Source organism: Stegastes partitus, unplaced genomic scaffold (assembly GCF_000690725.1).
Source record: "Stegastes partitus isolate 25-593 unplaced genomic scaffold, Stegastes_partitus-1.0.2 Scaffold274, whole genome shotgun sequence".
In the NCBI taxonomy this organism is placed as follows: Eukaryota; Metazoa; Chordata; class Actinopteri; family Pomacentridae; genus Stegastes; species Stegastes partitus.
The window spans coordinates 518,104-540,486 of NW_007578005.1; the positions used below are offsets into that span (position 1 = coordinate 518,104).

At 40.1% G+C, this 22,383-nt stretch overlaps 2 protein-coding genes across 4 annotated transcripts; both read right to left on the bottom strand.

The window, feature by feature from the left end:
• Positions 1-55: 55 nt before the first annotated feature.
• LOC103357794 (NADH-ubiquinone oxidoreductase 75 kDa subunit, mitochondrial) lies at positions 56-8,666 on the bottom strand. Of its 2 annotated transcripts, none has more exons than XM_008282503.1 (19): positions 8,454-8,666; positions 7,739-7,818; positions 7,285-7,385; positions 7,077-7,184; positions 6,887-6,963; positions 6,572-6,653; positions 6,323-6,453; positions 6,056-6,241; positions 5,834-5,968; positions 5,620-5,734; positions 5,362-5,507; positions 5,139-5,267; positions 4,896-5,025; positions 4,649-4,809; positions 4,393-4,547; positions 2,626-2,801; positions 2,405-2,539; positions 2,185-2,257; positions 56-576 (listed from the first exon to the last, which is right to left on the bottom strand). In XM_008282503.1, exons 1-19 carry the CDS (start codon positions 8,462-8,464, stop codon positions 485-487), a joined length of 2,223 nt encoding a protein of 740 aa, XP_008280725.1. In that variant the 5' UTR covers positions 8,465-8,666; the 3' UTR covers positions 56-484. The 2 variants fall into 2 exon arrangements, with proteins under 2 accessions (XP_008280725.1, XP_008280726.1); XM_008282504.1 differs by lacking the exon at positions 8,454-8,666 and adding an exon at positions 8,349-8,409.
• Positions 8,667-9,152: 486 nt separating this feature from the next.
• cmklr2 (chemerin chemokine-like receptor 2) lies at positions 9,153-12,533 on the bottom strand. Of its 2 annotated transcripts, none has more exons than XM_008282507.1 (3): positions 12,306-12,533; positions 11,175-11,297; positions 9,153-11,089 (listed from the first exon to the last, which is right to left on the bottom strand). In XM_008282507.1, exon 3 carries the CDS (start codon positions 11,060-11,062, stop codon positions 9,971-9,973), a length of 1,092 nt encoding a protein of 363 aa, XP_008280729.1. In that variant the 5' UTR covers positions 11,063-11,089; positions 11,175-11,297; positions 12,306-12,533; the 3' UTR covers positions 9,153-9,970. The 2 variants fall into 2 exon arrangements, with proteins under 2 accessions (XP_008280729.1, XP_008280728.1); XM_008282506.1 differs by having other exon boundaries at positions 11,175-11,341.
• Between the last annotated feature and the right edge of the window lie 9,850 nt (positions 12,534-22,383).

Below are 22,383 nucleotides of genomic sequence, written 5' to 3' on the forward strand. Positions count from 1 at the left end.
TTTAGATTTTTTTTTTTTTTAGAACAAACTTAAATATTGGGTTTGCACAGATTCATTAATCTTACTACAGAAAATTAGTTTATTAATTTATATCACATTTACAAATAGCTACACGTGGAATACTATAAACTCTGTATACCTTAAGCAAAATATATTCTTAACACTTTTAATTGCTGGTAATTTCACAGGAAGACAAGTTTTACCTTCTGAGGGGTAAAGATTAAATCTTTGGTCACATCTACTAAAAATATCAACGTCATTTGTAATAACAATCTAGGCTGACATCTTCACTCTTCAAGTAGCACTTACACATGTTTCTGCAGGTATGTTAGGTCCATAATGCGTTTAGATAATGAGGCATCTGCTACGGGGTAAACATCTACTACGGGAAAACACAAGTGCAAATAAACATGTTTCTAGGAATGTGCAAATATAGGAGTTGTGCGTATCATTTTTAAAGAACTGGATTGCTATCCATTGTGCTTTAGCATATGGCCGGCTCGTCCACAGCTTGAGCTCCTTCTGTGACAGCTTTCACACATTTCGCCATCGTCTGGGAGGCTCTGCTTATCGGATCTGTGGGTAAAAATTGAGGGCAGGTTTAAAATTTGCATACTTACACCACTTTGAAGACCAAAAATTAACATAGTAACTAGGCCTAACTAGAAAAGTTTTGTTTGTTTACGACTCTATGAAATTGAAAAGTGGAATATCTTACAAGTTTAATGGTAAAGTTGCAGGAGTGCTTTGGTTGCATGTTTTGTAGGTAAACTTGTAATTAAAAAAAAAAAAAGAGCTTGACAAGATTGGGGCTACAAGCTTTAAACTAAGGAGCATTGTGTTCATAGTGCCTCAAATTCCTCAAAATTTGGCTGGAAAGTGCACTGTAAGAATGGAAGAACTGTAAGATTTGAATGAAAACAACTACAACATTGTAATACTATTTGGAAATTCTAGGTATAGGTAATTAGTTTGGATATTCTCCAGTATGACAATGAAATAACTCTAAGATCTTAAAATTATTACAAGAATGCTTTAACACTACGTAATGTAAAGAATAACACAGGCCTCTAAAGGGATTTCTGGCCAGCATTACTCTGTAATATTCTTACTTTGATATGAATTTCTTGAACACTATTGAAATCCACTGCATATCAAATCCAATGTTTTTTCTGACCACACTTAAATTTTTATTTTTTAAACTAAAAATGCCCCCAAAGCCTTTCTTTTTGGCAAAATGTGTCTTATCCTTGTCATAAAATAAACTAATGGACACAAACTGAGCTGATTTACCATGACCTCATGGCAAATTACCATCACCTTTAACATCACTTTAGCAGCACTACTGTGAGAATAGATAATATTTCATTACGTTTCTGTTCTCTCCTGCTATACAATAACCATCGGTTGTCCAAATATTTATACCACTTTATACCACAAGACATGCAGTCTGGATCCATGATATCAAAACAGGTGCCTTTAAAAGAAGCCTTTTGTTCCAACATTATCGTGAGTAAGAGCTCAATCAAAAAGCATCAGAATAAACACCACTCAGTCTAAATGTATATCTTTTTTTTTTTTTTAAGTGATTTTAAACCTAATTTGAGGGTAAATTAAAAAAACTGTAATTGACACTATTACAGGTGTTTAATACGTGTGCTCTGTCTGCAAATGCTTGGCAGCTACGTAAACAGTAGTTTCCAAAAGATTCGAGACCACTGTAGGTGATGTGGCCGTCTTGCCGTCTTCAACTGCAGAGCAACAGAACACTTTCTAGCACAGGAATAAACACAGCATGTCAAATTGGCCAAGTTTGCCGAGCTGGAATTGAAAGAATGCTTCTTCTAAATACACGACACCCTAAACTATTACTGTATTCAGGGAGGATAATAATAATAATAACACTGCTGTTGGGAAACGTTTGGACTTATTCCATTTGGAAAGACAAAAATGCCTCGTGTATTAGTGCTCGCTGAGGACACGCTGCAAATTAGTTTTGGCTGTATGTTACAATATGTGGGATTACTATATTAGTGCTCGCCCTATGAAAATAAAGCAAACGTGGTTATTTTGAAATTAGCTACTTGATACATTGCTGTGATTCTTGGAGGACTTTGGAATGAAAATCTTCGCCCAGGTTGTGAGAAGAGAAACATAGAATAGTACAGATGACTGGTAACCCACCTGTCATATAAAAGTCCCTCACAGTAAGCTGTGGAGGGACTAAAGGTTCAGTTAGGACAGCCTGGTTCACCGCCTGAAAGAGATAAGCCAGATACCGCCATCGTCATATGGCATGACAAACGAAGATAAATCAACTTTACAAGCCAACATTTGTGTCAAGCTCTATTAGTTTCTTCTCACTGGCCAACTAAACACATGGCAGAGAAAGATAACTGCTGACCTTAGACAGCTCATTAGCCTGCTTAAAGTAATTGGCCTCCTCAACGTCATCATATCGCACCAGGTTTGGGGAAACCTCTGCCAGTCTATCACGCACTTCATCGATAGTGTCGTATGGCAGAGTCACTCCAGAAAGCTTTGAAAGGGGAAAGAAAAATACACAGCATTAAGTCTTCTTCTGTTTGCTTTAACATAGCCTGTTTAGCCTGTATTGCAGCTCACCTCCGATATGGCTCTGATGATCTTCCAGTCCTCCCTGGCCAAGCCCGGAGGAGTCACAGCCACCTTTGTCTGTTGGGCACGGCCCTCAGTGTTCACATAGGTGCCACATTTCTCAGTATACGCTGCTCCGGGAAGTATGATATCAGCCATTGGTGCGCCAACATCGCCGTGGTGACCTGGGCAGTTCCAAAAAAGAAAAAAAAGGTACTGAAATTAAGTAAGTTTAGTTTCTCTCACATGCACTCCTCAAACACTAGTTCATCTCAAAAAATAGAATATGATTGATGATAAAGGCTAATTTTTATTCTATATTTATTACATGTAAAGTAAAATATTTCAAGTCTTTTTTGCTTTTAATTTTGATGGTTATGACTTATAGCTCGTGAAAGTTAGAATGACAGTATCTCAGATTGTTTGAATATTTTCTAAGATCAATTAAAAAAAAGGATTCACAATACAGAAATGTCCCACTTCTGAAAAGTATTTTAATTTACACAATCAATACTTTTTTAGGGCTCTTTTACCACAAATTATTGTATCATGGAGGCGATCAGCCTGTGGTACTGCTGGCGGTTTCTGAAGCTCAAATTGCCTTAATAGCGACTTTGAGCTGGTCTGTATTTTCGGGTCGGGTGTTTCTCATCTTCCTCATAACCATTCTGGGTTCTATGCAGTTCAGGTCAGGTGAGGTGGCCGGCCAATCAAACACAGCAATAAATAATAAACAAGTAAACAATTTAGCAGTAGTTTTAGCACTGTGGGCAGATTCTAAGTGCAGCTGAAAAAAGAAATCAGCATCTCCATAAAGTTTGTCAGCAGATAGAAGCATGCAGGGCTCTAAAATCTCCTGGTAAACTCCTGCATTGCTGGATCTTGATTCACTGACATCAGCCTCAGTCCTTGTGAAGCTCTCCCAAGTGCCTGAATTGACTTTTCTTGACAATCCTGTCCTCCCTGTTGCTTGTGTACAATTTTTCCTACCACATTTTTCCCTTCCAGGCAACTTTCCATTAATATGTTTCGAAACAGCACTCTGCCAGCTGCCAGCCATTTCAGCAACAGCATCCTGTGGCCTACCCTCCTCGTGGAGGGCGTCGATGATCGTCTTTTGGACAACTTTCCAGTCAGCAGTCTTCACCATGATTGTGGTTGTGAGTACCGAACTAGACCGAGAGATGCGCAGTATTTATACTGATTGAACAGTAATTTCCTTAAACTCCACATGAAATGATCTAATCTTTTAGGATACTGGATTTCTGGTTTTCATGAGCTTAAAGCTGTAATCACCAAAATTAAAATGGAAAAAAGGCAAATTATTTTACTTTACTCACTTTGCATGTAACGAGTATAGAATATATTACATTTTTACTTTCTTAAATAACTTATGGCAAACATTCAAACTTATTCATAAAGTTACGCTAGTATAAACTGTTTATTGGACATTTTAATGATGGTAATGGAGGGCACTGTCTAAGAACTGGTCCAAAATATGACTGTGAAGCATGTAGAATACGCTTCACATTATTTTCATACCTAAATTAAACCATTCAGTGACCTCTTGTGCATTTTATGGAAACATCTGCATTCATTTAGTTTCTTTACTCGTATTTTCCGTGGACAACCTTCTCTACATGCACAAGATGATTTGTCAGGAATTACACTGCCTGTCTCAAATGTGATAAAGTGAAGTAAATACAATATGCTTTGAGCTTTTGTAGATTAGCTTCTGCTGTTGTGTAGTAAACAAAAACTTTTTAAAAAGCTGACCTTGATAAATTATCAAGCTGTCCTTGGGGAGGTCTTGGCGAGTGATGCAGCCAGCATCAGCTCCCAGTAGGAACAGAACTTTGGGTGGGTTCTTCCTGATAGCTTCCACTCCAGGCTTGTACCCAAGATCAAGTGCAGCCACTTGACTGGCAACCCTGATGATGCAAGCAAAGCAGCACATACATTACAGTAAAAATCCCTGTCGTGTTACCGGAAGCTACAGAAAGCTTTTCCACAAATATTCCATGACTTTGACCTGTGAAGCACATTGAGAACCTTCCAGGTTTCATCCACCCCACTGCTGACGCGAGCGTTCTGAGCAATAGTCGACACAGCGGCCATTATCGCAGCTCCATCCTCTCTCTGCAGGCAGCTGCTGCCTACGACAACAACAGGATGCTTTGCTTTAGCCAAAACCTGCAAGAGGAGATAAACAACATGAAATTAGAAAGTCTTTCTAGTTGACTTATGACATTCATAACTGAGAGGGCTCAACATGCTACCTGGGAGAATGGATGGTTTCCTGAAGCAATTTCTTGCAGGATCTTGGCAGACTCCCCAAGATGATCATATGTGTAGCTCAGGTCAACTTCCTTCCCCACAAGAGCCACTTGCAACTCATTGTGCAGCCAGCTGTAGCAGAGAAAACAATATCGTATCGAAGAAACAGCATTTTTTTTGTTTACCATCTCTCTGACTTTTGTTGCTATTAAACAGCCATAAACAATGTATTAACAGCAATTTACCCTTTTCTAATCCGTGCATTAAACAGAGGCGCCTCATAGCGTGGATTAGTGCCAACCAGAAGAACCAAGTCAGCCTCTTCAATGCCAGCAATTCCAGTGTTGAGCAAATAGTTTGAGCGAAGGTCAGATCTAGAAAAGCCAAGGGTAAAATGAGAAACATAACATCGGTGCTTGTCAAACTTGATTTGCACTACGATCAGTTTCCACCTCTGTATGATCTTACCCGGCTCCGGTCATGGGGAACACCTCCTCAGTGCACAGGTTCTCGCTATTCAAACGGTTCAGCAAGTCCTTCAGGGAAACGAGAGCCTCTGCATCCACCAAACCTCCGACAACAGCAGCAACATCATTTCCTTCAACTCCTTGCAACTGTCAAATAAAACAGATGTTATTCAGGGCAGCTATATCAAAACCACTGGTTTTAAATCACTGTTTTGATATCGAAACATCACTGGAGGCTGTTCAGGCTTGAGTAACATACTGCTCCAGCAGCTCGAGTCAGCACATCTTCCCAGGATGTTGAAACCAACTGCCCAGACTCATTTTTCACCATGGGCTGAGTAAGCCTCTGCCTCTTAAGTCCATCATAAGCAAACCTGTCAGAGTGGAAATAGCAGCGATGAGATCAGCAATGACGCAAACCTGATACACAGATCCATTTCTATGATGTGACCTCTGTGTCATATGAAAGGAACCTGGTTTTGTCCGAGATCCACTCCTCATTAATGTCTTCATTAAGACGAGGCAGAATTCTCATCACCTCACCACCACGAGTGCTCACCACGATGTTACTCCCCACCGCATCCAGAACATCGATGGTTTCAGTCTTCCTGCAGAAAACCAAAGGGAATGTATTAGTGCAGATACATATTTACCCCCTAAAAAGTAAATCAAGATGTAGAGCACAAGCCAAAAACCTGGTCTCCCAAGGGCGGGCAGTGAAAGCATATGGTTTAGAGGTCAGGGCTCCCACTGGGCATATATCGATGACATTTCCAGATAACTCTGACATGAACATTTTCTCCACGTAAGTCCCAATCTGCAGGTCGTTGCCTCTCCCAGTGGTGCCCAGGTCTTCCACACCTGCAATCTCACTGGCAAAGCTGCAAAAAATGTACAAGTTTTAATACTTTAAATTCATAAAATAACTCAACTTGCTTTACTAACATTAAAGTGAGCCTCACCGCACACAGCGAGTGCACTGGATACAGCGAGTCATGATGGTTTTAATGAGGGGGCCAATGTTTTTGTCCTCCACAGCTCTCTTGCCCTCTGTAAAGCGGCTCCTGTCGCTCCCAAACTGCATGGACTGGTCCTTAACACAAAATTATACTTATCATTAGGTAATCTTTAATGTCTAAATTCCAAACATACACAAACACTCAAGACCATGAAGAACACATTCACAGTGGTGGTGATTATCTCTGATTTACCTGTAGATCACATTCACCCCCTTGATCACAAATTGGACAATCTAAGGGATGGTTAGCCAGCAGGAATTCCATCACACCCTCTCTGTGGAAAATTAAACAACAGTTTCATGTAAAATTATTTTTAGGTTATTTTCATATAAGGAAATCTTCACTGCAAGGAAATAAACTTGCAAAAAACAGATTAGGTTATCATATTAAGTCAATTAAGAATAGCCTATAGACGATTAGATACAACTACAGAGCAATATTAACTCTACAACACATGTATAACATCACAAAGCCTAAAACTTTTTTCATTTGTGAGACTGATCCTACCTGGCCTTCCTTGTTTTGTCAGAATTGGTTAAAATGTTCCAGCCTTTCATGACAGGCATAGCACAAGCTGCCACCGGCTAGAAGATAAGTGAAACAGAAATACTGATTATTACAAGAATGCACAGCCCTGTCTCAGACATGCATGCCTTTCCAGAGCAGAAACAGAAGACACATGGGGCCTAAAACATACCTTAGGAACCTTCTCTATCTCCACAAGACACATACGACAGTTTCCAGCAACTGACAAGCGTTCGTGGTAGCAGAAGCGAGGAATCTGCATGCCTGCTGTCTCACATGCCTGTAACAGAATAAAAACACACTGTTGCAGTGGATACCGTGACTAATGGCTGGAAATTTAACCCCTTTTGAGAACTGTGCGCATAAATTTGTCATGCTACCTGCAACACAGTGGTCCCTGGTTCCACCATAATAGGCTTCCCATCCACAAACACCTCCAGCAGGTTACTGGCAGCTGCTGTTGCTGTGGCTGCAGTGCGAGCTTCAACACAGACAGGAGACCCTTTTTAATGAAAACTTCCCTTTCAAGGACTTTCATTTTTAATAAATAAATCTAGCACACCGTGTAGATCACAACACATAACAACAAAGTCATGGCAATCCATAGTATTGACAAATTAGTGACACACAGTGCCATTATTTAACCTGAGCCAACACCCTGGCACCAAATGTGGGAGCTGGCAGATCTGTAATCCTGCCTGTAATCCATCAGTGATACAAAGTAACAAGGGTGCAAGGCACGAATGTACTTCCACACAACTGACAAGATGGCTGTTGTGTAGAAACAGAAAACACACAACCAATTATTTATCCGACGAAGTGACATATTCTTACCATTGTGAGTTGCAGCCGCCCCTCCTTTGGTGATAGCTGCTGGGATGAGACTCCGGCTCGCAATGGGCAAACGCAACATGCTGGGAGACAGTCAGAAAGACGACATCATGAGTAAGGTCTCTAACGTCGGCTCTACGATCTGACAACGTTTTTCACAAGTTTCAACAGGGCGTTTAAGATGCTCAGAGTTGGTGGGTGACGCACCATAGCATAGATGTTAGCCGAGTTAGCCTCCATGCGGCTACCAAAACAAAAACAGAAGTAAGCTAGCTAACGTTGGTTATCAACAGCAGCCGATATATCATTAAAAAAAATACACGTCTGTGGTATTCAGCGTACGTTTTATAAATATAATTATGTAGTTCGTGGTTTGACATCCCGAAAAATATTGTAAATCTCACGTAATATCATGCAACCCGCAGGTAACGGTACAATAGCCAAAATACCACAAGCTAATAACGGTTAGCAGGCTGGCTACGTTGTCATATCGTAGCGGCAATAAGTGATAATAAAAACTAAAACTGTCATCGTGTGAAGCGGTGTTTCAGCATCTATCAAATCCATCTGCCCGTTCAAACTTAACGCTCCGAATAAACAAAACGCAACGAACCTGAACCGAAACCCAGCAGCTAAACTTCACATACAACGACGCTTTTGTAACGTTCGTGGCACAAATTTGTGTAGTTTGTGTAGTTTGCAGGGACCGTTGACTCACCTTGTTCTCATGAGACTGACTGCGACGCAAGATTGCGCACTGTCTCAACTATTCTGCTGCGTCACGGATTAAGTAATCCTGTATGCCATAATCCAAACAGGACGAGCTACTTTTCTGCAAATGCTGGCTAATCTGACAATGCAGTTATTCAGACAGCAGTCACCGTGACAGGTGAGTTCACGTGAACCCTCAGCTTCGTCTCATCCACACCAGACTGTGACAGCCTGTTGTGATGTGGCAGCAACAAGCCAGGTCTCTCCCTCAGATCCAATCTGTGCTTTGAGGATACATTTAAGGTTATCTTCAGCCATTTCAAAGGAGCACATCTGTCTGCAGAGACAATCTGGAGGGTCTGGGACTGTCTATAAAGTGCCAAATGGGCATTAGCCCTGCAAAAAAGATGAAACTGTTGGTCTTCTGTGCATTTTTTTTTCTCACACAGATGTACAATCCTTCCAGTCCAGTGATGTAATCCTTACAAGTCGCTGTGAGAAGGGGGGGAAATGCAGGAAATGACTGCATTTGTAAACAGACCCTCAGGAAATAGGAAATGCACATCTGGATTTATGTCAGGCCTGTGCATACTTTCTAAACCCTCCAGGAAAGTCTAGTCTGTGTGTACATAAAAACATCAAAGCCTCCTCTTTAAACTCGGTTAGCATCGAATCAAAGAAAAGAAGACGCCCAAGCAAAGTGCAGTACTGTTCCCAAGAAACCATTTATTAAGATATACACTATTTACTTTAAATATATTACAATAAAATAACTACTTAAAAAAATCTTAATGCATGATTGGAGCAGCCACTATGAAACTGTATAAAAACAAAATAATGTTACATTACAGACTATAATCAGATACCTGCGTCATACGTCATCCTTAAGAGCCACACTAGTCTACTGAGTGTTAATGAGCAGATACCTTAGTCCAAAAGGGTACATAGAAATATCAGTTAATATGAAAAATGCCTTTGATCAAGAGCTGCGACTAAAAATATTTCCTTGATCTGTGCCAAAAAATCGTGAAAAATCATCACAATCGTCCAAAGAGACGTCTTCAAATTGCTCGTCTGGTGTGAGCAGCAGTCCAGAACACATGGCTGGTAGTTCATTATAGAGGGCAAAGAAAAGCAGCTCACAACTGAGACGCTGCAACCAAATAATTATTTGTTTTTAAAAAATATTATTTGATTATATAAAAATGAATGCAGATTATCTGTAGATCATCTAAAATGACTTTATCTTGCTTTGTATCTGTGCAGATAACTTGGCTTGTGCAAAATAAATGATATATTTTATACATTTTAACGCCATGTGCATGTTATATACAGCTCTGTTCAGCTTTTCCACTGAGAGTAACTGTCAGTTGAACTAGGCGTTACTCTACAAATGAAACAAAATAGGAAAATCTTAACACTAAGGAGGAGCTGTGATACTCTTCCATATTTAGGCCTCAGTAATCCTCAGTCTTAACCACTTGTTTTTCATAGACAGCCGCACATGTCTGACGATGGTTGCAATCATAGAGTTGACAACACCACAGAATCTTCCGGGACGCTGTCCTGATGAACTCCCGGCACAGATTCTACCTCAGTGGCAGAGATCGACTGGCTGAGCTCTCTGAGTGAACTCTTTGTTATATCCAGACAGGCGCGCTTCAGGATGTGACGCACCTTTTTGCCCAGAAGCATGTACAGCAGGGGGTTGATGCAGCTGTTAAAAAAGCCTAAGCTGGTGGCGAGAGGAAATCCCGCTTTCAGTATGCTGTGTAGGTAATATGAGGAATGTATGGACAACTCCATTAAGCTAAAAATATGGAAAGGTGCCCAGCACAAAAAGAAGGCCAGAATTACCGCAGTGACGGTTTTGGAGAAGCTGGACAGGCGAACTGAACCCCGGGATTGATTCACTTTGATTGTCAAAAGTATGCATGTCACACATATGGCAGTAAATGGCAGAAGGAAGCCTACGGTGGTGCGGATGGCCACGATTGTGACGTGTCTCATGAGTGCTGTGTGTGGTTCCGAGTGCTCGCCCTGTAGGAGGAAGTTGTTGTAGCACACCACCTTGTCATGTAACCGCATGGTGTCGCGAAAGATCAGAGCCGGACAGCTCATGATGGCAGCTATCGCCCATATGCACCCGCATACGGTCCAGGCTCTCTCTACGGTGCGACACCTCTGCGACCAGTTAAGATGGACCACAGAGACGTATCTGTCGATAGTGAGCACAGTGAGAAAGAGCACGCTTGCGTACATGTTCATCACAGACATAAATGAGTTGATCTTACACATGGCCACGCCAAAGTCCCAGTGGAAGTCCCGCAGGATGTAATCAATGTAGAAGGGCAGAAAAAGCACGAACACAAAGTCTGCCATGGCTAGATTGAGCAACCACACACTGCTGACTGTCTTTTTGCTTTTGAACGCCGTCACCCAAATGACGATTCCGTTTCCGATCAGACCAAGCACGAAGGAAACGATGTAGATGACCACTGAGATGATGTGCATCGTTTCCCTCTGCTTGTGGTCCACCTCGAGCTCCTCCAAGTCGCCGTACTCCAGGTAATAGTCATAGGTGTAGTTTCTGTAGTCTTCGCTGGAGTCACCCATTGCTGCAAGGATGTGTGCTGTGGTTATCTGTGGGAAGGGAAATACCATGATTAGAAGCATTCCTGTAAGCAACCGCCTCGTATTATATCCAACCTCTAACACATGCTCTCACCTCGCACTCTTTGTGATTTTGCTCGGCTTGTTTTCTCCAAGGACCTGGCCGTCTATCTTGTCCCTGTTTCCGGTCATTCAGTTCCTGTGTTGGAAGTTAAAGCTGGGTGTGTCCCCTGGAACACTGTGTCAACATCCATTAAGTTCAACAATGTGGACAGTGAGATGCTACGCAAATGAGGCAAAAAAGAAAAAAACACAATGTGATTCATGCGGTTTGTTCTGAAAGTAAACAGGGAGGAACCGACACATATACAAGTTATACCAGATTTTACTATCGCAGTGAAAGAAAGACGCGTTCCATTGTTCATCTTTATCAAAAAAGGGTGAAAGGTTCGCATTTCTCAGCTATTTAGTGTCATTACAAAGGGCAGAGTAGGGCTCCTATGGGTGCCACAGTTTAACCTCGAGGCAAAATAAAAAGCAGTTTTCCTGAGGTGAATGCTGGGTACGTCACACACATGTTTTTCTTGGGCTATTTCTAGTCTCCATTACGCAATGCAAATGTATTCATATGCAGCCTGTTGTTGAAGTATGAAAAACAACAGCTTAAGTAAACAATGTGGTAAAAAATCAAGTTTCAAACTATTATAACAACAGTAAGAATATGAATTAACCATCAATGTCTAAGATTTTTTTTAAAGTAGTATTGTTTAAAAAGGAGACAAATCTATTGCCAATAAAACTTGTTGAAAAGAATATTAGTAGAGCAGCCAGACACTTTATCAATCAAGAAGTTAAAACAGAAGAAGAAGAAGCACAATCTGTTCTTTAGAAACTGTTGGACATAAGTTCATCCAGATATTCCGTTTGAATGCACAGTTGAGAAACTATTTAGATTATTTATTTATTTATTTAAATCTGTGGCTGACTAATAGAACAATTAAAAACATGCCTGAACAGACTACTGAATGCAGAGCCAATGCAAATCAAGTAGAACCTGCAGAATCTACACACACACATCTCAGGACACAACTTATATAACAAATATCTAGTCTGCAAAAAGGGGATCACACTTCGGAGTAGCTATAGTCGGTGCCACATACACACTATTGGCATACTAATGGGATAAAGTGTTTTGTTTTTTTTTCTTCTTTTCTTCCGGCTTTGAGGCAGAAAGTGCATCGCTTACCCAAAAGTGCGCCCCTCTCTCTTTTCTCACTATTTGATCCAAACGCCGGCATCCAAACCAAAGCGGCTGCAAAGTCTTCGCCTCCTCAGTTCCGTTTTTCTCTCTTCTTCCCTGGGCCTCGTCCTTGTGACTTCTCTCTCGGCGGTGTAAAAACTCCTTTTCGGCAGCATGTGTAGTCTTTCCGCGAGTTCCATCCAAACTAAACTCCGCGTCTGGCTGCGGAGGGGTTGAGATGTGCGAGTGGGTGCGCCTGGCTGACGCGTCAAACATGGACCTCAGAAGGGAGAGAAGTTATTGGTCAGCCGCACGGAATGAAGAATGCTTTCATTGAGCGGAGCTGTGGTCGCTTTTCATAACTGCAGGGTAAACCATCAACGCACGCTTCTCCCCCCTCAGGGAGCTCACGGAAAAGTTTGAATGTTGCTCATTTTGTTTTTCTTCTTCTTTCTTCTCCCAAAGACAGGAACTGCTGAGTTTGTGGGCTGCATTTAACTCCCTGATTTAGTTGTTGTTTGGTGCTAAATATTTTTTTAAAAGGAGGTTTTAAACTCTGCATAGTGTCCACTTTTATTTTAAAATCTGCAGACAAAGCTTTGATTTCAGTCAAAAGCCAGATTTTGATCATCCATCCATCCATTATCTATACATCGCTTAATCCTCACTAGGGTTGCAGGGGGGCTGGAGCCTATCTCAGGTGACTTAGGGTGAAGGGACACCCTGGACAGGTCACCAGTCTATCAGAGGGCTACACTTAGAGACAGACAACCAAGCACACTCACATTCACACCTACGGACAATCTAGAATCACCAATTAACCTCAACATGTTTTTGAACCCGGAGAGAACCCACGCAGCACGGGGAGAACATGCAAACTCCACGCAGAAAGATTCCGGTGCCCCACCGGGACGCGAACCAGCAACCTTCTTGCTGCGAGGCAACAGTGCTAACCAACTGCGCCACCCTGCAGCCCCAGATTTTGATCAGTGCCAGTGATTTCTATGAATGCTTGGCAGACATGAAGCATGGTGATAGGCCCCTGATTTGGAACATGTTGATGGACTGGCGACCTGTCCAGGGTGTCCCCTGCCTTCGCCCTAAGTCAGCTGGGATAGGCTCCAGCCCCCTGTGACCCTAGTGAGGATTAAGCGGTGTATAGATAATGGATGGATGGATGATGCAGCAGGCTGAGATATCATCATATCTTTCAAGCTCTGCAGCGCCTACATATATCATAAAGTCATTATGCAGCTCTTTAATGTCCTTCATTAGACCCTTCTTGCCTGGTGCACACCCTCCTCTTCGAACTCCCTGTGCACAGTTTTCAAAAGAAGCAAGCTCTGATTGAAGCTCCTCCAGAGACCCACATCACATATTATGCTACAGACTTTAGAGAGTGCGCCGTACATCCTCTGATGAACGCCTTCATGTGGGAAATCTGTGACTCGTTATAATATTTCTGCAGTATTAACACACTGCAGCGTTGGTATGCAACATCTAGCCACAACATTAAAACCATCTGAAGCGAATAACGCTGATCATCTCATTATAGTTCAATGTTCTGTTGGGAATCTTTCGGTTCTGGCATCTTGTGGATGTTACTTCGGCATGTACCACTCACCAAAACGTTGTTGCAGATCAATTACACACCCTCAATAACAAGCAGGATAATTTCACCTCACCATATTGCCAAAACAGGTCAGGAACAGCTCGAGGAACATAACCAAGGACACATGGAGTTGATCCAACCTCCAAACTGTCCAGTAATACAACATAACTGCCTCTTTTTTATCACATCTAAACTGTCACATCTTTCAATTTCCATATTTACAGTCATCCTCAAATGTATTCATCCCCTTCCATTAAAGAAAAGGCAAAATTCACAATAGTCCCTCAAATAACTAGAAACTGACAAAAGTAGTAATAAATAAAAATTTGCTAAATTATAGTTTAGTGAAATATGGCATTGCTTTGAATTGTGGTGGAAAAGAATAATTTAAAAAAATCAAAATCCCTGTCAACAGGTGCAGAAGTCTGATACAGAGTTACAGAAAACACTTGATTGCAGTGATTGGCTCAAAGGGTTGTTCAACTAAATATTAGTCTACAGGTCCCATCATGCTTGTTTTTTGTTTGTTTTTTATTATTTCTGTTGAACCACATTTCAAAAGCAATGTCATGATTTTTATTACATTTTTATTTATTATTACTTTTGTCAGTTTCACCTTATTTCAGTGACAGCTGTTTTATTCCTTCTTTAGTGCGAGGGTGTGAATACGTTTGAGGATGACTTTATATACACACTGCAGGTTTACTGTTACAAACGTCTGTTAAAATTAAAGTCTGAAGCTCAGGCTGAAATAACCCCGGTGAAATCATTACTAGTTATGTTCTCAGACTTTAGAAAACTCCCTCTACAGTCACAGAAGACAAAATTGCCGGTCAGCGATTGCATGCAAACTCCAGTGCAGCGCTACACACATCCACCTCTCCGCTCTTCCAACTTCACTCTCTGCCTCTGCAGTACACAAACTTCCTGTGTTTGCGCTGAATATTGGCAATGGAAGTAAATATGTGCTGCGAAATTGGCCAATATGAATGTAATTACTAGGAAATATGACTGTTTACACACAAAAAAAACAGCTGTCTTGTCGGCCTGAATCTCAAATTATAGAGAAAAATGGAGACACATGTCTGCATCACAGCCTATCATCAGTGCTGCCACACTACACTCTCTGTGACCTGAAATGTTACTCTTATGGCCACACCTCAGTCAGTGATGCCCCCGCAGGTTCTCCATCAGCTTTCAGAAACAAAACACCTGCTGTCCACTCGCTCACTGAACCCTAATTTCTTTATGAGTTCAACACTTTCACTGTCTTCTGTTTATTCATTTTACTCTTTACATCATTAGCTAGTTGAAATGAAGTTTAAGTGCAATATTCCAAAGTGAGGCAGGCTACACTAACAAAGGCTTTTTTATGTGGACACTGCTGCTTACTCATCCCTTTTTGTTCCATCACATAGCCAGGCAGTGTCAGTTGTCTCGATCTCCAGCGACCCAAAAAGACCGTCTCATTCCTATGTGGACCGTTCAGCCCTGAGGGGGGAGCTGTCACATCCCTCTATAGCTCTGTGTATGTGTGCACGATCTGTGGAGCCGTACAATCAAGCCTGAAAGTCATGCCACGTGCTGATTATCGCCACACAAGCCTCCTTAATGATGCTCTGCCATCTCAGGAAGAGGCCTAAAAGGGGACTTTTAAGGAAACCTAAAGTAGCAATTGTCATTACTTGAACTCCAGCGTTTCCTCAGACAGTATCTCAGAGATCTGTGTGCATAATCCACATAACCACTGATTTACTTTTAATTGTAGCGCTAAAACGTCGATCCATGTGATAGAGATAGCATCCATGACTGCAAAAATCTGAATTGGGCTTTTGAAGGACGCTATTAGGATGCAGCAGATGTTTATTATCATTCTATGCACTGATTTGGTTAGACCCTCATTTTCTTCAATCTAATTATTCGTTTTCACTCAGAGAATCTTTTAAAAAATTATGATATCATTTTCCATTGCTCAGGATGACAGATTTGAACTTGTTCTATGACACTTATCTAAATTGTTTTCTCCTGACTAGATCCTTGCTTGTGTTGTATCAACTCTCACATGTACGTCGCTTTGGATAAAAGCATCTGCTAAACGAAATTGTAGAATTGTAGACTTAAAATTGCGATTTTCTTGTTGACTAGTGGTCCAAACCATTTAAATAATCAGTTTACTGTCACAATGAAGGGCTGCAGGGTGGCTCCGCGGTTAGCACCGTTGCCTTGCAGCAAGAAGGTCGCCCAGGATCTTTCTGCATGGAGTTTGCATGTTCTCCCCGTGCAGCGTGGGTTCTCTCCAGGTTCTCCAGCTTCCTAACACACAGTCCAAAAACATGTTGAGGATAACTGGTGATTCTAAATTGTCCGTAGGTGTGAATGTGAGTGTGCTTGGTTGTCTGTCTGTAGCCCTGTAATAGACAGCTGGGATAGGCTCCAGCCCCCTGCGACCCTAGTGAGGATTAAACGGTGTATAGATGATGGGTGGATGGATGTAACAATGAATATAACATTAATGAAAATTGTTGTCTGGGATGGAGTGTGCCTTTAATTCACAATTAGTTCTAAAGTATAACTTCACATTATATGCTCTACATTAGAATAAAATGTGAATGCTTATGTAGGATTTTGTTTTGCTTTTATAGCTGTGATTTGTGAGCGCTCTCTTTTATATTGTAGCTGAGGTAGGTGGATGACTGGACTTACTAAAAAATAAAAATATATCTGGTATCCTGGCCTTTTTTCACAGGAGACAGTGGAGGTGTGAATAATATATTCATTGAATGCTGGACTCCATTTAGCTGCTTGTGTTTCATATTCCTGATTTTGTACACACTTGACCCTTGAACAAGGATGTTGTTCATGTTGGTGACGTCTGTGCTTTTGCTGCTATGACAAGCCGTAATGTCATCGTTGAAAAAGACCCGTGTATTATTGGCAAATGGATGAGTTTGACACAATTTTGTCGTGAATACTGATGCAGTGGTAAAATGTCTATCCACTCAAGTTAACACTGGGACGCTTTACGTGAACATGTGAGGATGTTTTGTACTCATGCTTGACTACATTTAAAATGGAGTCTTGTATTATTTACTGAAAAGTAGAGTCCCATTTATTTATAAAGCACATTTAAAAGAGTGGAGCCAAAGTGCTGCACAAATAAAATAGTAAATCTTAAAACACAAAACCACAATGAATACAAGACAAATACGAGTAAAAAGCCATAAAAAGTACAACACAATTAGAGATGAAGTCAGGGTGTCAAACTGCTCTTTAATCAAACGCCAAAGAGAAGAGGTGGATCTTCAGCAGTGACTTAAGAGTTTCCAGATTCTGAGCAGCTCTCAAATGAAAAGGTAAAATGTTCCAGAGATTAAGAGCAGCCACTGCAAAGGCTCGATTATCTCTATTTTTGTTCCCAGATCTCAAAACATCCAGGAGCATCTGGCTGGTCGAGCTCAGTGCTCTAACTGGGGTATGATGATGTAAGAGCTCTGCTAAATAAGGTGATGCCAACCCTTTTAAAACCCTAAGAACAAACAATAAAATCTTAAAATCAACTCTGAAACAGACAGGAATCCAGTGGAAGGAGGCCAGTTTTTGTGTTATGTGATCATGTTTTCTTTCTCCTGTTAGAGGACAAGCAGCTGCATTTTGTAGCAGCTGCAGATGCTGAAAAGATGACTGATCTTTTACCAAACAATTACAAAAGTCCTGTCTAACTGAGTGGTAATGAAGGAATGAATAACTTTGTCAAAGTCTCTGGGACAGAGATAGGCCTTCACCTTGACTATAAGTCCTAACTGATAAGGGTTAGTTTTGACCACTGAGCTGACTTGTCTGTCAAATCTGACTGAGCTGTTCAAGGTTTTGTTTGTTTGATTAATTAATTAAAAAGATTAATGAAAAGAAATCTGATGTTTCCTAAAAATGTACCCCAAGGGCTGCATACAGTTGAAACCAGAAGTTTACATACACAGTATAAAAAGACACATGACTGTTTTTTGTTCTCACTGTCTGACATTAAATCAGACCAAACTTTTCCTGTTTTAGGTCAGTTAGGATTACCAAAATTATTTCTATTTGCTAAATGCCAGAATAATGAGAAAGATAATTTTTTCATCACTTTCTTCAAAGTCAAATGCTACACACATTTCTTACGTATTTGGTAGCATTGACTTTAAACTGTATGACTTGGGTCAAACGTTTTGCGTTTCCTTCCACAAGCTTCTTACAATAGTTTGCTGGAAGTTGGCCCATTCCTCCTGACAGAACTGGTGGAACTGAGTCAGGTTTGTTGGCCGCCTTGCTCCACACACCTTTTTCCGCTCTGCCCACAAATTTTCTACAGGACTGAGATCAGGGTTTTGTGATGGCCGCTCCAAAGCATTGACTTTGTTGTCCTGAAGCCACTTTGTAGCTAATTTGGCGGTAAGCTTATGGTCATTGCAGTCCATTTGAAGATCCATTTGTGCCCAGGCTTTAACTTCCTGGCTGATGTCTTGAGATCTTACTTCAATATTTCCACATACTCCTCTTTCCTCATGATGCCATCTATTCTGTGAAGTGCACCAATCCGTCCTGCAGCAAAACACCCCCACAGCATGATGCTGCCACCCCCGTGCTTCACAGTTGGGATGGTGTTCTCAGGCTTCAAGCTTCCCCCTTTTCCCTCCAAATGCAACAATGATAGATAGATAGATAGATAGATAGATAGATAGATAGATAGATAGATAGATAGATAGATAGATAGATAGATAGATAGATCTCTATGGCGATATAATTCACTTTTAGTTTCATCAGACCACAGGACATGTCTCCAAAAATTAAGGTCTTTGTCCCTGTGTGCATTTGCAAACTGTAGTCTGGCTTTTTTATTTTGCTTTTGGAGTAATGTCTTCTTCCTCTCTGAGTATCCCTCCAGCCCGTGTCAGTACAGGACTCGTTTCACTGTGGATAATGACTCTCTCTTACCAGCTTCAGCAGCATCTTCACAAGGTCTTTTGCTTTTGTTCTGGAGTTGATACGCACAGTTCACACCAAAACACTTCATCTCTGGGACACAGAACCGTCTCCTTCCTGAGTGGTATGATGGCCGGACATTCCCATGTTGTTCATACTTGCGTATAATTGTTTGAACAGATGAACGTGGAACCTTTAGTCATCTGGAAATTGTGCTTAAGGATGAACCAGACTTGTGGAGGCCCACTCTTCCTGATATCTTGGCTGATTTCTTTAGATTTTCCCACGTTGTCCCAAAAGGAAGCAGTATGTTTTAGGTGTGCCCTAAAATACATACAGTTTGTGTATACAGTGTATGTAAACTTCTGGTTTCAACTATATATAATGAAAACAAGACTGGGCCTAAAATGGAGTCTTGAGGGACCCCACAAGTAAGTGGGGCTGCAGTCAAAGAATGTTCATCCAAGTGAACTGTGAAGCTACTTGAGCTATGAGTTGAACCATTTGAGGACAGTGCCATTGATGCCTACAAACCGTTCAAGACATGATATGAAGATGTTGTGATCCACGGTGTCAAAGGTAGCAGTCAGGTCTAGAAACACCAAATAGCAAACAGCAGTTGAAAAGAGATTATTAGAAACTCCTAAAAGAGTTATATCATGCATTGTTTCCCTTGCATGTATTAGTAATGATAATTAATTATTATAATATAACGCTCTGAAAGGGTCTGCCACTCAGTGAATACTACACTTTTGATGTTTTCGTGCGCTTTACTGTTAAAGCCTCTGAACTTCTAATTCAGTAGAATTATAAATGCAGTACTTTTATGTGTAGTGGCAGAGCTGGGTAAACTTGTCTGAGCCCTGGAGCAAAAATTTGCTTTTGGAACTCCATTGTCTCCAAATCCTAATCAAGCATGAACAAAGCACACCACAGAAAACTTTAGAGGGCAGCTTTACTTTGCAATATTTTTGCACAAAAGCCCATGTTGTACTGGAATACCACCTGGCCTTGGGTTTTCTGTGTGGCAGTTTGCAATTATTCAGGAAAATATTCAGGAAAATATTCAGGAAAATATTCAGCATGTAGGCACAGTATGAACTCAAGTAGTAATGTTGTTCGGAGCACATTTTGACACTTGACAAGACAGGGGCAAATTACATAATTATAAAAACCAAATACTAACTGACACACATGGAACTCGGGGCTGTTTTGGAACCACATGGAGTCTGGGGATTTGCTTTGCTCTGTTTTTTTAACCACACTATAAAACGTGTATTTGAGATGTAGCTGCAGTGCTCTGCTTTCTTTTTGTTTGAGTTATGGCAGTTTACTTTTGAAATTCATTTTGTCCCTTTAGTTCACAGCGTAAAGGAAATAGAAGAATGGTATAAATGTAATGACAAAATCCTGTTTTACATTTTATGTTGGGCTTAAGTGAATATTTAAGTTGGAAAATATGGAAATTGACTTTCCTGAAGATTGAACAACAATGCCCATTTGAAAGGATTCTAATGATTTAAGTGCATCTAACTGAGACCAGCAGCATTAATATTATTTGTTGCCTAATGTGGCTAAACTTAATTCAGCATTGAAACATTTGTTTTTAGGTTGTTTAGGCTTTTTTTCAGGGCAGCTTGTGCCAGCAGTGGAGTATTTTTAATATGTGGTGCTGCTGAAAAGTCTTAATGCTTCTTCCACCAGTGAGGAGCACACACAACAACTTGACATTGTCTTTAATTAGTGAACCATAAAGTTAAAAATAGCAGCTTAATTCTGTCTGTATCCTGTTATTGTTTACTACAGTGGCCGAAAATGCCCTCATATTTTTCTGCATTAACAAAAGCCTGTCGACTTTAATGTATTACCACAATAATTTAAGTGTATTATAGGGTAAACCAGGGAAAGATGCCCCCTTAAGAACAATGTATGTTTAAAAATATCTATTTTTTGAATATCAAGACGAAATGTAAACACGAAGTGTGCTTATGTGAACAAATTTGGAGGGTAATCAAATCATAACAGACTAACAGACTGTGGTTTTGTTTTGTTTTGTTTTTTATTATGAAACTAAATGTAAATCTTAAAAAGTAGTTAATCTTACCTCACGAGTCACTTTAGCAGTAGCTAATAGATTTGTTACTTGTGCATAAAATTACCTGTACTTTTAAGTTTTAATGTTGCTCTGACTTTAACTCAACATCAGTGATACATAACATAAACAGAAATTGATTTTGTTTTTTTTATTTTAAACAGTTTTGTTATTACAACGGGCCAGTGACAACAGTTATAGCTTTACTTTACTGTCACCATGCCATGTCTGCAGGGATGTTTGGCTGAAAGTTGCAAAAATTCAAGTGCTACAGTGCTAACTGGCAACTTTTTTTTATTTTTAAAGATATTTTTTTCCCATATATTGTCTTATTGTTATTGCACAGCTTTGTGGACCAGTCACTTTGCATTTTACTGCACATACTGTCTGAGCATGTGACACATTAAAACTCTTGAATCTTGAGCTTCTAGAGCAGCTAATGTAGCATAATGCTATTAGCGTAGCATGAAGGTAGCTAGTTAGCTTTTTGACAATTAATTTTATTTTTATACTGCTAATTAGCCCTTATGTTTTGTAGTGGGCATAATTTATCAGAAATATAACATTCACAAGGCTGAAGCTTTGAAAATCATTGAAGTTCTCCTTCAAAACCCCAAAACCATTTTGTTGGATTTTCTTTACCAGTAAAATGATTTTAATAGTATTTAAAGATTAGCAAAGATGTCAAGGGAGTTAGTCCTACTCTTAGATTTCCACATTTTCCAGAAATGTATTATTTATTTATTTATTTATTGTTCAAATTAACGAATAACTTTCCATATGACTCTCATTTTAACAGTGCAAGAAGTTTGGATATGTATATTATTTTGTACTGTCAGAATATTATATCATCTTACCTCAAAACCATAAAAAAATAAAATAAAATCCTCCCAGTAAAATTATTTCAATATTATTTAAAGATTATTGAAAGATTATCATCCATGGAGGGACTTCTTATACCATGTTAGGTGGCACGAATTCCTCTTTTGGTTATTTTTGTTTCAAATATATGACTTTTATTCTAACAGTACCAAGACGTTTGCCTATGTGTAGTCTGATTTTTAAAAATAAATAAAAATTTTAAAAAAGCTTATTTTGTCAAACATGTCAGAATATGACATCAACATACATTAAAGCCTCTTTTTAAAAATAAATAAATAAAATTCCCATCCCACCAGTAAAATGATTTAAAGACTTGTAAGGTCACCATCATCCCAGAAAAATACCTGAAATTAAAATCGACTCTTTTTATTGGTCATTAGGGGTAATGTAACTGCTAATATCAAGTTTTAACACTGATTTCATGATTTGTTGTGTTTCTTCCTCTGTTATTTACGTATGTATTTAAACACAGGTTGATCAGTGACCGTGCCACCGGTCCCTCCATGTGTGCCCCCAGCCTGCCGTGCAGCAAAGCTCCG

What these genes read in the sequence shown, in the direction of transcription:
- LOC103357794 (XM_008282503.1), bottom strand. An exon ending in TTCCCCATGACCGGAGCCGG is followed by an intron (nt 5,268 to 5,361) that starts GTAAGATCATAC and finishes TGGCTTTTCTAG; the next exon opens with ATCTGACCTTCGCTCAAACT. An exon ending in AATGCACGGATTAGAAAAGG is followed by an intron (nt 5,026 to 5,138) that starts GTAAATTGCTGT and finishes TCTCTGCTACAG; the next exon opens with CTGGCTGCACAATGAGTTGC.
- cmklr2 (XM_008282507.1), bottom strand. Translation starts at nt 11,062, where the DNA reads ATGGGTGACTCCAGCGAAGACTACAGAAACTACACCTATGACTATTAC.